Source organism: Molossus molossus, unplaced genomic scaffold (genome assembly GCF_014108415.1).
Source record: "Molossus molossus isolate mMolMol1 unplaced genomic scaffold, mMolMol1.p scaffold_m16_p_10, whole genome shotgun sequence".
NCBI lineage: Eukaryota > Metazoa > Chordata > Mammalia > Chiroptera > Molossidae > Molossus > Molossus molossus.
In genome coordinates, this window is record NW_023425345.1 from 12,246,523 (window position 1) to 12,260,625 (window position 14,103).

Sequence of the window (14,103 nt, forward strand, 5' to 3'; positions counted from 1 at the left end):
GCCTCCGGACCCTCCCACCAATTTTATAAGCACCAGAGTCCCTGCATTAAACACCGTTCTGCTTTCAGTGCCTAGACTGCTTTCTAGTTCCTGCCCTGAGCCCTGACTGAATCCGAGCAGACCAGGAGCAACGAGGTTTGGGAGACAAGTGGAATAAACCACAGGAAAAGCAGCTTGGACATGAGAGGCCAACTGGCTCTTCCCTCTGGGCTCGGTGCACAGGGAGGTGGGACAGGAGCGGAAGGGGTGTGTCTGCAAATCACTTACAGTCATGAGGCGTGGAAGGACGTTTTAGTCAAGGATGGACCGCTTACTTATAGGACTGTGGTCCCTTAATACCGGAGCTGCAAAATTCCTATGGCCCAATGACGTGGCAGCATTGTAACATTGTAGCACAATGCCTCACACACGTGTCTGCATATAAAAGTATAGCACAATTGTACAATTACGTACAATACATAATAGTTGATAATAAGTGACTATGTTACTGGTTTATGTACTTGCTATACCATACTTTTTATTATTATTATTATTATTATTAATTTAGAATGTACTCTTTTCCTGTGTCTTGATTACATCATTTTCTCTTGTGCTGTTTTATACATTTAGTGTAGCCTAAAATTTGCACAGTATAAAGTCTACGTAGTGGACAGTATGCCCTAGTCCTCAACCATCACCCACTGGGTGAGTCAGTGGGTGATAATTGTGTCCTAGGGCACACTTGCAACTTCCAGTCCTGCAAATTCCATTCATAGAAAGTATCCTATACAAGTGAACCATTTTTATCTTTTACAACCGTGGTTTTACTGTACCTTTTCTATGTTTACATACGTTTGGATGCACACATACTCACCATTGTGTTTCCAGGATTCAGTGCAGTGACAGGCTGTACAGGCTTGGAGGCTGGGAGCAATAGGCTAGACCATGCAGTCTGGTGTACAGTAGGCTATCCCACCCAGGTTTTCCTAAGTGCACTCTGTGATGTTCGCACAAGGATGAAATCACCTGAGGACACATTTCTCAGAACATATCCATCCTAAGGGCTAAGCAGAGCATGACGTATTTACTCTCTAAATACTTCTTAAATGCCGCTGGGCCACCTCAAAGGCAGAACCTATGCCCTGCTGAATCAGAAAGGAAGAAGCGGAAGTAAACAAACAACCACAATACATGTCTAAAAGGGTCTGTGCAAAGGTCAGAGAGCTCAGTAGCCAGGAAAGGACCGAAAAATCCACACTGGTGATACTTTCCCCAAGAAATGTCCCTGTCTAACTCCATTTGAACTTCCAGGGTCAAGCTCCAAGTTAAAAAACGTGCTTCCCCACCCTGCCCATTCTGACTCTTACCAACCTCATCAGTTCATCAGAGACAGGCTACCTGCAAGCCCTCGGGCTCTGAAAAGGGATGCAAGTTTCCCAGGCAGAGCGGGAAAGACTCCACAGAGGCCTGCACGGGCCTGCGCGCTGGCAGAGCGGCCTCCTGGCCACCGGGTGTTTCCAGGCCCCGGGTTGGAGCCTGCTGCCTTGCAGGAGTGCCTTTTCACCCCCTCCCCACCATGACGCGCACAGAAAGTGCCTTCCCGATGCACACGGGTGCTACTCACGTTCCACTGGGAAAGAAAACGCCTGCCCATCAGAGGGCGGCAGCACTGAGATGCCATCAATTCCAACCCGGCAAACCTCACAGGCACGAACCTGTGAGCAAATGAGCGTCTCAGCATCAATAAAATACAACAATTCGTGGGATCAGGAAGTGGAGGAATCCCACACTAGGACCTGGGTCCTCCACACCCAAATCATCAATCCGCTCGATCTCTGTATTTTTATTGAGTGCCTACGTAAGTCAGGGGCTGCTTACGATTGTTTTTATTGATGAATGCCATTTCCCAGCACAAGCTCGGTGACACATTTTCTCAAATCTCTTTTTCTGATGTGTCCATGACTGCTTTAATACTGGAGCACAGGGGCGGTCTAATTTGGGGTGGGGTTGGCAGAGAGGGCATGGGAGACATGGTGACCACTTTATCAAGTGCACTACACTCAAAAGTGCAAGCAAGAGGCTTCCCCCCCTGTCCCCTGCCCTCTGCCCCCTCCTGCCAGTGCCCCTGCTCAAACCCCACCTGAGCGTCCCATCCCTAGAGGGTAAGTTCCATGAGGACAGAAACCGATGTTTGTGTTGTACCCCCAGTGCCTGGAGCATTGTCTGGCACAGAGCAGAAGAGAGACAGAGAAACGGAGAGAGCAACTCTGCTCTTAAATTTTGCTCCATCCCATTTGATCTAAGATGTGTCCAATTTAAAATTCCAGGAACTTTTTGATGGACAGAGATTATTCAATCATCTCGTAGGAAGAACTGCCTCCCCCTTCACTTGAGATAAAAACGGGGTCTCAAACTTCAAGGGAGGAACAACTACGAAGAGAAAATGAGTCAGCAAAACAACTTCCAGGTTTTCTCAGACTCCGACCTTACAGGTGGTCTGCCAGCAATGACTTTCAGGAGAGCCCTTTCACTTACCCTCCCCAGATTAAGAAGTTTGTCCTTTTGGTGGATTTAAGAAGGGAAAGGGCGGTGCCTTTGATTTCCTGTTTCTAAACGGCCGTGTTGATAGAGCTGGTCCTAAGCAAAACGACTTTCCAAACAGATAAATATAAACAGAAGCCTTCTCGGCTGGAGGATGGTTTGTTTCCCTGGCCCCATGGCCCATAGAAATCCCACTACCACCCTTTCTCTGGTGCCTGCTCACCACTTTTATCACAGAAGGACTCTTGAACAGTGGCTATAGCTGTCACAGGAAATTGCCTAAGTGTATCAGTCTCATCTGAGTGCGGCTGTGAACATGCCCCATTGAGGCACGAACACTACCCCCCCGAGGGGGCCCCCCACGCTAGAAACGGCTTATCCTTCAGTTATTCAGTGTTGCTTCAAGATTCATAACGGTCTCCTATTTGAGACCTTCCTGACAACTTTTCACAGGAAGTCGTAGATAGATAACATAAGAATAGCCCCTACAACTCCAAAACTCATTTCTCGAATAAGTAAAAAGATCCTTTAATTTAAAAATAAAAGTGTGTAGCAAAAAAAAAAAAAAAAGGTACACTCGGACTGATATCCTGTAAAGGGGTAGAGTCATGTGCCTATAAATTGAAAAGGCTGTGGTTAAATTTTCTGTTCTTAAACTTAATAGTCACCATCATGATGTATTTGTCTAAAATACAAATGACCGAATGTGGTACAAAATAAATGCATGATGTGATCTCAACTATTCTTTAATATATAGTGATATTATATATATAATATACAGTGTAAACAGATGTCTCTATATTCCACGACATACAGAAAAAGTGCCAGTCCCTCTGGGTGGTGGAATAAAGAAGGACTGTTTCCCTTCTGAACTTCCTACGTTTTCTAAAATGAGCACATATTGTTTATCATGAGATTAAAAGTGTAACGCAAGTGTTTGGAATCTAATCAAGTGAAACTACAAAGGGGTAACTCAAGAAGTCTTTAAATAAAGGGCATCACCTTTCAGTACCTTCGACCGAAGCACAGAAATCCTGGGGACGGTGAAAGTGAACATACTGCAAGAGGAACAAGAAATCGCAGTGAGAGGAAGGGACCAAGGCTAAGGGCTTTCTCCTCCGCAGGCTTCCATGCAGGAGCTTTCAAACAAAAGCACAGACCTCAGGAGTGACACAAAAGGGAAGTGCAGAGGAGCGGCCTACGCTGGGTACGCGGCAGCCTGGGGACCTCTCGGCTCTGCCTTGCAGGACACAGCTCCATCAAAGCCCCCTGTCCGGGGCAGATAGCAGGCACTTTCATGTAGAGATGCACCTTTGCAGGATGTATTCACTGAGGGGCGCAAGCGCGTGCTGAAACCACAGGCAAGTGGTTCTATTCTCACTGACTTCAGGAGCAGTTCATGCCCACAGAAGGTGTCCGTCCTGCGGATGTGTTTCTTCAGGTCATTGAGCTAAACAAGGCCAGGTTTCCTTAGTACCCAGGACACTGAGCAGTGTCTCAGCTGCCTCACACCTGCAGGCAACAAATCAAGGCCATGGGGACTAGTCCAGTCTGGTGCATCAGGAGCTATAACTGAATCCATGTCTCGGGGCATCTCAAAGACCAGAAAGGCAGGGAAGTGTCCCCACAGGACAGAACCAGACTTACGGACCAGGCCTGCTGGGCAAGCTTGACACACCTTCCTGAACCACGGAGAAGCCAGTCTTCTAGAGTGTAGCCACCTCATGCTTTCATCCAGCAAATATTTTATTGAGAACCTACTATGTGTTGGGCACTGTGCAAAAAACAACAGGATTCGAATGGGGCCTAAAACCTGGTCCCTGCCCTAAAAGATATTCTTGACAAAGAGTGTCAAAAATCTAGAGAAAACTGCCTTACTGACTGACAAGGACCCCTTCTGCTGAACCTTCCAACCAAATTAAAGATCAGACGCTCAAGTGTACAAATGACTCAAGTTTATGAATTAGAAAAGCACAAAAGACAATGGAACCCAGATTCGAATCAGAGGAAGAGACCGCCCCCCATCACTAACTCGCTGTCTCCTTTTATTCTTTCTCTCCCACCTCTCCCACTCCAGGTATTCTAGCCACCGATGAATCCATGTCATTTGAAATACTATTTTTCTATCTCGGATATAGGTATTCGGAACTCCTGCCAGAGGGCTCCAAATTTTTAGCAACACAATCTGTGCCATGCTGTGCCTTCTGCCTCTCCCAGGGTGATCTGGAGAAACTACAACTGAAGAGCCAGGGAAAAGGATCAGTTATCATTACCCTAAATCCTTCAGAGAAGCAAAGATCAGCTAACTTTCAAAGAAATTTAAAGTGGCAGGAAAAAGATTTACCATCAGCCATCATGAACAGTGTAGGTTTTGTTGTTGCTGTCGTTGTTAATCCTCACTTGAGGATATTCTTCCATTGATTGTTAGAGAGTGGAAGGGAGGTAGGGAGAGAGAGAGACATCAATTGGTTGCTTCCCACACAACCCCAACCAGTGCCAGGAATAGAACCTGCAACCCAGGTAAGGGCCCTTGACAGGGAATCAAACCCAAGACCCAAGGGCTACGCTCTAACTGCTGAGCCAAACCGGCCAGGGCAACAGCGTAGTTTTAAAAGATGGGGGAAAGCCCTGGCCAGTTTGGCTCAGAGGTTAGAGCATTGGCCCACGGACCAGAGAGACCCTCTAAGGGCAAGTACCTCGGTTGCAGTTTGTCCCCACACCAATCGGGGCCCTGTGGGTGGCAACCATTCCATGTGTTTCTCTCTCTCTCTTCCTCCCCCTCTCCCTCCTGCTCTATCTGAAGATAAATGCAAAAAATGTCCTCGGGTGAGGATAAAAAATAAAAATAAAACATAAATAAAAAATGGGGAAAAGCCTGGCCAGAGTGGCTCAATAGTTGAACTTCAACTCATGCATCAAGAGATCGCTGGTTCGATTCCAGGTCAGGGCACATGCCCAAGCTGAAGGCTGATCCACGATAGGGGGCATGCAGGGGGCAGCTAATTGATGTGGATGTTTCTCTCTCATTTATGTTTCTACCTCTACCTCTCTCTCTCTAAAAAAAAATCAATAAAAACATATTTTTTAATGGGGGAAAAAAGAAAATGTTTAATATGAATTTCAAAGCATATTTTTATGTCCCATATGATAATAAACCATTGACACAGAGTGTTTTGTGGAACCATATGTAATTCAAAATAAAGAAGACTTTTCAATCGAGCTATCCACAGTTCTGCATTCCATAGAACATATTGAAAGTACTGGTTCCTATGGACTGGGAAATAAATATCAGGAGGGTACACTCATCTCGATGTGAGTAATAAACAAATGCCGTTTCTTGGGAGGAAATGGAACCAGGAAGGAGAGCAAAGGCTGAGAGCAGAGGGTCAAGGACAGAGATCTTTATCAGGAGAGCCTTAGAAAACATTCTCCCGCTGGTCCCAAAAGACCAGGCTGACAGGGCTAATGCCGCTTTCTACCTGACTTAATATTCTGACTAGAGCTGGACATTTTAGCAAAGTGCCAATTACAAGTTGTGAGTTTCTTCCTGATATCTCTTGCTAGAAAGTTACTTCCTAATTCTCACACAGGAGAAGAAAGCCCTGGATGCATGGAAACCATGGATAATAGTAGTATCATTAGTATTTCACTGTGACAACTAACAGGTACAGAGAAGTTCAAGTGCATTCTTGCTGGAGACTGACACTTCTCCTTGTTCCAGGCATTTCTGCAGAGAATTACCTGACATGTCCAGTCCAAGCAAAACTTTAAGTGGCCTAAGCACATCACCGGAGTCTAGACCAAAGCATTCAGTCCTTTGTTTAAATTGTTTGAGCCTCAGTGTATTTGCACACCACCCAGTCCCCCAGCCCTCTGGGGTGGAGTCTGGCCTGGTCTCCAGGATGCCACTGTCTGGTCCTGCCCGCTGCAACCACGGCCTGGCTGCAGATGGCTAAGGAGGTCCATTTTTAAATTCCCTTAGAAGTTTCACAACCACCGGTTTGGGTGAGGTGACAAACCCTCACTGTAGTTTGCTGACATGAAACTAAAAATACCCAACGGCAAACAAAAGCCATCTTTTACAAGGCTGGCTCAGATGTCCTGAGGTTACAAGTGGTGGTGTCAGACCATATCCTTGGCAGAGTGGCCGCCTTAACAACTGCTCCTGGAGTGGGGCAGAGGGGCCACTCTGTCCCGGCGCTGTCAAGGAATCCCGCAGCCGGCTGCCTGCTATTTGATGGAAAGAACAGCTTTATTCCTCTGCCACGGACCCAAACACAGGCTAGATGAATTCGGGTCTGCTGAAAGTGTTAGAGACGTACTGAAAGGAGAAGACGGCGGCAAAAAGAAAAACATCCCTCCCGTTTCCCTGGAAGGAAACGTGTTTCCAGCTCCCTTCTCCTTAAAATTATAACAGCAAACTATTGCTGAGACTATGCTGAAAAGACAACTCACCGGCGTAAAAACAGATTTCAGAGCCAATGTGGCCCTGCGGGGCCAGCTGAGGGGAGGGGGGGGATGGGGGACGCCCTTGGCTGGGCGGGGAGACTGAGTTACCCCGGAAGCCTCCTCTGAAGAAGGTTCTTTCTACCTGTTGGGCTTCAGAGGCGAGCTGGGAACCCCCGGCAGCCGCGCTCCAGGGCGCCCATCCCTTCTCAGGTCCCAAACTTCCCTTTGCGCCCCTCGGAAGGGGCGATCCTTGGGTCTCCCCCAGTCCAAATTTCAGATGTGAAAGCGTCTCAGACACCGGGGTCTGGGAGGAGGGGACTTATACCCACACAGCCCGGGGGACTCCAGGGGCTCGGAGCCCAGGACAAGGGATGCGACCTGACAGTCAGCCCAAGTCCTGGCCGAAGTTTCCTCCAAAACTGCGGTGGCCAAGGCGTGACCCAGGAGCTCCGGGGGTGGGGGTGGATTGGGTGGGGTGGGGGTACGGCTGGCGCAGGCCCAACGGCACTAGCCGCAAGGTCATTGCGGATCCGAGCCCCGGGGGCAAACTGCCAGTGCCAGGCCCCTTCCCCTGCATGGTGGAGGGGCAGCGCCGGGCACTCAACCTCTCCCCACACCTGCTCAGCGCGGCGCCGAGCCCCGGACACGTGGGAGCCTAGCCCCGGGCTCCAGAGCTCGCGGTGGCCGGCACCCTTCGCCCCTGGCACCCCCACCAGGAAGGGGCAGCGCTCCGGGTCGTAGGGCGGCCGGCTCCCGACGCCTCTTTCATCCTCCGACTTCGGCCAAAACCGGGAGGGAGTTTCGTTCCCTTCAAACCAAACCCTCCACACCCACACCCACCCCCCACCCCCGCCCCAGCAGCCTCCCACAACCTCCACCTTTCCCAGCTACCTCGCAGACGGACAGACAAGAGACACAAAGAAGAAGAGAGAGAAAAAACAAAACTGCCCCCCCCCCCGTCCCATCCTCCAGAAGCAGAGGAGAGAGCACATCTTCCCTCCTCCTCCCCATCCCGACGCCGCGCCCGGCAGACCCGGGCAGCGAGGAGCCCCGAGGTGGCCGAGGGAGAAGAGGCAAGGGTGGAAAAGGCAGAAGCCAGGCGGAGCGACCGAGCGAGAGCGCGCGAGAGAAGAAAATATCCAACAAAACCACGCTAACGCGCCCCCTACCTGGGTGCAACATACTTTGGAAATAGAAGATGACCAGGATAAAGGATCCCAAGCAAGTGGCCAGCACCATCCGGCAAATTCTGTTCATCCTCATCACTTCCAGCAGCGCCGGCTTCATGGCTTTGTCCTGCCTACGGGGACCGAGGTGTCCGGGAGGCGCGCCCGGGGCGCAGGAGCGGGGACCCCGCCGCGCGGAGCGGAGCCCGGGAGGCGCAAGGCAGGGCTGGGAGGGCTCGGGAGGAGGATCGGGCTGGTTTTGCGGCCGCTCTCGGAGCCCCTAGCCCCGGGCTGGGGTGTGGAAGACGTTGGAGTTGTTCTGGAAGTGCCAAGATGCGTGGACCCGCTGGCTGCACGCTCCGGATCCTCCTGCTGCTCCTCCTCGCCTCTCCGCCACCGCCTCCGCTCCCGCCGGCGGCCGCCGCTGCCTCCTCGCGGGCCGGGCGGCTGGGGTGCGAACGGTGATGGTGGTGCTGCCGCGGCTGCCGCTGTGCTGGCCGCTGTGGCTGTCGGACCGGCCCCCCTCCCTCCTTTCCAAAGGCTACTTCATTGCGCTTCAATGATCTATATATTCCGGGGCTGGGCTTTACCAAATGCAACTCGCCTCCCTCAGCGCGGGGAGGGCGCCGGCGGAGAGCCGGGCGGAGGGAGGGACCGGAGCGTCGGGGCGGAGCGTCGCGCTCCCCCCGCCCCTACCCGGGACTTGGTCGCGTCCAGCTGTTTCCCGGGGAGTGCGGAGCGCGCGCCGCGCTCCCGCAGGGTCCCAAAAGCCCTCAGTCCCCGGCCGGCTGGGCCGCCGGCTGGAGGTGGTGTCAGCGTTTCCATGACAAAACCCGGAGGAAAAAAATACGAATAAAATCGCCTCGGTGCTGCCACCCACTCGTGCCGGCGTTTGCAGAGGGAAGGGGCGGGCGCCGGCCGGGCACCGGGAGCGCGGAGGGGTCTGGCGGAACGCGATGATTTAATGTCCCTGGACAGACCAGGTAGCGGAGAAGTTGCCCCTGGCCCCCAGGGAACGAGTACCCTTTCCCGACGCCCAGAACCGGGCAGTTTCGTTTTTCTTTCAAACGACAGCCCAGCTGAGTGACGTTTTAGAAAGGGGTTAAAGAGGCTGACTTCAGGTCAAGCTTAGGGAACCTGCGCTACCCGCAGGGGACAGGCGGCAGCTGAGCTTTCCCGGGGATGTATGCAGAGTCTCTGACACCCACCGCCTCAACAGGGCAAAGGGGGTCTGTGGATTTAAAAACTCTGGCTTCCCGAAAAGGGAGAGCTCCCTCCAGATTCTCCGAAGTGCACACGAGTCTCGGCAGGGTGGATGTGAGTGGGAGAGGATGCCCCGCGAAGTCACTCTCTTCCCAAGTCAAGAACTGCTGGGAAACCACGCCTGCCTTAGCTTCGGAAGGTGAATGGAGAGATGGTGTCGCTTTCTTGTATTGTGTGAAGTGATTTAAAATGTCCAATTCCATGCATTTAGGTAGTTTAGCAGTCAATAAAGTGGATGCAGGCAACCAGTGTGGAGATCACAGGCTCATCTACCTAGAATCCAAAATCTTGTTCTTCTGCCCCTTGTGGTTTCTGTAAGCAGAGTTGGGCACTGTCAGATCCTTTCAGTTTCCTTATAAACTTACACAGGGTTTTTAAAAGTTAGAGGATTATTTAAATTCTAACAATAATATATACCAGGAAAAATATTATTGTAAAGATAATCTGACTTTTTGCCATATTATCAAATCGTTACTACTATAACTTAATGATGAAACAAGATAATGTGACTTTCAATGCCTCTCACATAATAGGCATTTGACAAATACTTATTGACTCTTAATGTAATGGGCCTTATCCTCTCAATACATCACACAGAACTTGCAAACAGAAACATGCAGCAGAAACCACCTCTATAACCTCAGTTCCCTTCCCCCCAAGTTTTCCTCCAGCAGTCATAATGTAGGGAAAAGTAAGGAAGTCAGCAGCCTTGCCTTTGATTACAGAAGACAATCAATTACAGCACAATATTTATGTAGCCAGTTTGTACTGTATTAATTTGTACTCACTTGTGAATGAGTTGCTTGCTAAAGGCAGCTGAACAAGCTCCAGTGCAAAGTCATTCTCCAGTGATTCCCCCCACAGGAGACTGGGATGGGAGTTGCTCACAGCCCACCCCACACTCTAAATGAGGAAGGGTTTCCTCCCAGGGAACATGGCTAGATGAGCACTTGCAGTTCTTTGCCTAGATTGCCAGGCTCTCATTTAGTCCTGGTTTTACAGAGCGGGGGTGTGGGGATATGGAAGGGATTTGCTCCCTGGTCACCCTACTGGTCCCTCGCCTTCCAGGGCAGAGACCACACTGTACCTATACAAAAGCCTGTTTATGCATAAGGCAATCTGGAAAGTCACAGGGCCAGGGAAAAGGTCAGATGTTAAATCCCGGTGGATCATGGAGTGTTTGAGTGGGTCCATCTGGTGGGGAAGGATGGTGAGGCCTTTCTTCCTCTGTGCTCTGAGCACTAGGTCCAAACCCCTCTGTGTCACTGTACTAGGCGGAGTTTTATTCACCTCTGTCTCCCTCTCATGCTCAGCACAGTGGCTGGCACCCAGGAGGTACAAGTAAGTCAAAGATGGAGAGGTGATGCCTTCTTCGGCTAGGACGTTAAACTAGCTGTTCTATATACATTAGAGGTGAGGGGAAAGTAGAGCCATGGCTTTCTTTCCATTACTATCCTAACAAAACGTGGTTATATCTTTTAAGTATGCTACATGATAAATATTGATCAGATAAAGGACAGTCTTGACTGATAAAACTGTGGAGAAGGGAGATGATATTTTGAACTTTGAAGAGAGGACAACGGAAGTGTACCTCTCAAATCAAGCTTTTTGTTTTCCCAACATACCAGTCAGGATGGGCTGGTTATGCAGCAGTAACAAACAAGCCCTGACTTCAGTGGCTTAAAGCAACCAGGGCTCATGTCTCATTCCACCACATGTCTGCTGGGGGCTGTCAGAGGGGTGCACATGTGGTACAACTCAGAGATCCAGCCCAGAGGAAGCACGTGTCACTCTTCATCATTTATCAGCCAGAACTACTCACATACTGCTCCACACCACATCCAGGCCAGGACATCAGAGAGCATAAATTACGTGGGGTAAGTCTTCCTGGCTGCATCTTCCTTGTCCCTTTTCAGATCTTATTTTCCCTCATTTTTCTAAAGTCCATTTCACCCCAAGAACTTCTGCAAATCAGCACCATGCTCATTGTGGGACTTGACTTAACTTTGGTTGACTGTTAGGCATGAACCTTACCCTCCAAATTGAACAACATGCAAATGAAATCAAGGCCTGTCTATGTCAAAGCATGCTATGGCCCTGAAAAATATGTTGAGGAAAAGACCTATGTGTGCTGATCTCAGATAACTCACGGGAGAGGAAGAATTGGATGCAAAATCCAAATTCCAGCTTGCGTGTGCCATCAGCAGTGAACAGACAGATATTCACCGAGCCCTCCAGTACCTACAGGCTGAGTGCTACCTCATCCCGACAGATGACACCTTCAATGCACGGGCTTGTTGAGATCCTACAGGACTGGCAGCATGGCCCTTTCCGCACGCTGTGGGGGAGAGGAGTGGGCCCGGGGCCCTGGAAGACAGAGAGTTCCTTAGCAACCTTGGGGAAGGGGGGCATGTGTCCTGCCAGCACCAGCCAGGGGCCCCAGGCTGGCTCCTCCGAGGACTGGCTTTGCCCATTTGCATCTCTCTGTCACCTCCAGCACAAAGTACGCTCAGTTAACCAGAGCACAGTAAATATTTGTGGAGTTGAATTAAAAAACATTTGTCCACAGCATGTGGAGATCTTAGGGTACAAATTTTCTACAGGTAGGTAAACCGCAGGTACACAAGTGGGTTACTCATGACAGCTCCGAGAGCAGGCTTTACTGTACAGGCTTTTTAGAACATGGAGAGGAAGGGAGAAATGCGTGGAAGAAGGGACAGAGAAAGAGGAGGAAGAGAGAAGAGAGGATAGGAAGAAAATGAGGGGGAGGAGAGAGAGGAGGAAAGAAATACCTCCTGTTACCCTGTTTCACTGTCTGATGCTGCCTTGGCTCCTCTGCCCAGTTCAGGCCCGGAGACTCCTCGCCCTCCCGCCCTGAGGCAAGAGGGATGTTGGACCTGGACCCTACCCCCTGGCCCCTCCACCTGCCCCCTAGGTGGCCTTACTCACCCTCCAGGTTCCGCTCTCCCAACTGCTCATCCCTCTCTTGTATTTCTGGAGAGATAGCCCCTGATCAACTCCAAAACTCCCATCCGGATGACTCAGACGCTCCCCAGCTGCAATGGAAAGATCTCTCTCCCCCTGCCCACCTGAGCACCCCAACTGAGACGTGGTCATAGCGGGAGCCACCATTCCCATGGCTCTCTCTGGGCCAGGTCATGTCTGCTCATTTCTCCTGACCAAAACGTATTATTTTCTTTCAGAGAAGTAAACTGAGGCAGAGAACGGTGACATAACACACTCAGGGTCACACAGTGGTGTTGGCAGATCCAAGGTCACAAAGCCAGAAGCTAGGCAGTGAGTAGCAATGGCTCCAGGGTCCTTCTCTGCCCCTTTCCAGACTGTTAGTGGGGCTGAGGGCTCAGGAAGACCACATGGACCTGTGTGACCTGGGGCAGGTCACTTCACCTCTCTGAGCCCTACTTTCTCCACCTATAAAATGAAAGCTGCCACAGCTGTCTCCATGAACAAAATGCCAGAGAGGATGACAGGGCACTCAGTGACCCTTTGGGCCTCTGCCAGCCCCTCCACGTGTCCTGTGACCCATCTTTCTAGGCCCCCTGCCCCTTGCTGCTCCTCAGCTCTGACATTAGCATTATGTACGCACACTTTGACGTTCATGGAGTGGTAACTTATTGAAATATTCGTGTTTATGCTCCTGTATTTTTCATTTCTCCACTCCCCCTTCCATTTCAGACAAGCTTTGTGCTGCCTTGCCTGAGAAATTGGACAAACTTTCTTGGAAAAAACTTTAAATTATAGAAAAGATTCCCTGGCCAAATAGCTCAGTTGGTTCGTGCATCATCCTGATACGCCAAGGTTGTGGGTTTGATCCCAAGACAGGGCACATACAAGAATCAACCAATGAATGCATAAATAAGTGGAACAACAAATATATGTCTCTCTCTCTCTCTCTCAAATCAATAAAATACACATTTATTTCCTGATGCGTTAGAATGGGCTCCAGCTGCGCACCTGCTGTGTGTCAGACTCCACTAAGCACGTTACATATCCCACCACTAACCCTCAGAGTAATCACACAAGGACAACGCGAGTTTCTCCTTACATGGGTGACACACGGAGCCTCAGAACGAGTAGGGGACCTGCTCACATTGGCACAGCTGTACGTGCCCCTGGGAGGTGGGATAGGAATCAAGGTTCTGTGGCACCAGGACCCATGCTTCAGAGTATGGACCATGTCGGTCTCTTCTACATCTAAGAGCATCTCTTCGAGACTTCTCATCAAGATCATGCCTTATCGCCCTGGCCGGTTTGGCTCAGGGGTTAAAGCGTCAGCCTGCGGTCCAGAGAGACCCGGGTTCGGTTCCCGCTAAGGGCGTGTACCTCGATTGCAGTTTGTCCCCGGCCCTGGTGGTCGTGCTGGTGGCAGCCACTGGATGTGTCCCTTTCACGTCGATGTTTCTCTCTCTCCCTCCCACTCTATCTGAACAAAAAAATGGAAAAATGTCCTCGGGCGAGGATAAAAAAAAAAAGATCACGCCTTATCAAAATTAAGTCAAAGGAGCTCGGGGGCAGGAGTCATTCACGCACAGGGGACTTGGAAGGTGGGCAATCGGGTTACAGGAGAGCTTTCTGCCCTCATGGGGTTCCTGCCTTTGCACCCACAGACATGCTCACTTGCAGAGCCTTTCCTTCCCGCAGGTCAAATCCCCGTGACTTTTAAACCAGGGGCTTAGCATTCTCT

The 14,103-nt window shown here is 50.5% G+C and overlaps 1 protein-coding gene across 2 annotated transcripts in view; it reads right to left on the minus strand.

Moving 5' to 3' along the window:
- CHST11 (carbohydrate sulfotransferase 11) overlaps positions 1-8,720 on the minus strand; it is a 245,355-nt gene extending 236,635 nt beyond the window's left edge. The window contains exon 1 of one of the 2 annotated variants that reach the window (XM_036250760.1): positions 8,154-8,720. In XM_036250760.1, coding sequence (XP_036106653.1) covers positions 8,154-8,256 — 103 coding nt within the window. In that variant the 5' untranslated portion in view covers positions 8,257-8,720. Of the gene's footprint in view, positions 1-8,138 lie in introns of both variants that reach the window. The other variant, XM_036250759.1, reaches the window with a different exon arrangement.
- Between the last annotated feature and the right edge of the window lie 5,383 nt (positions 8,721-14,103).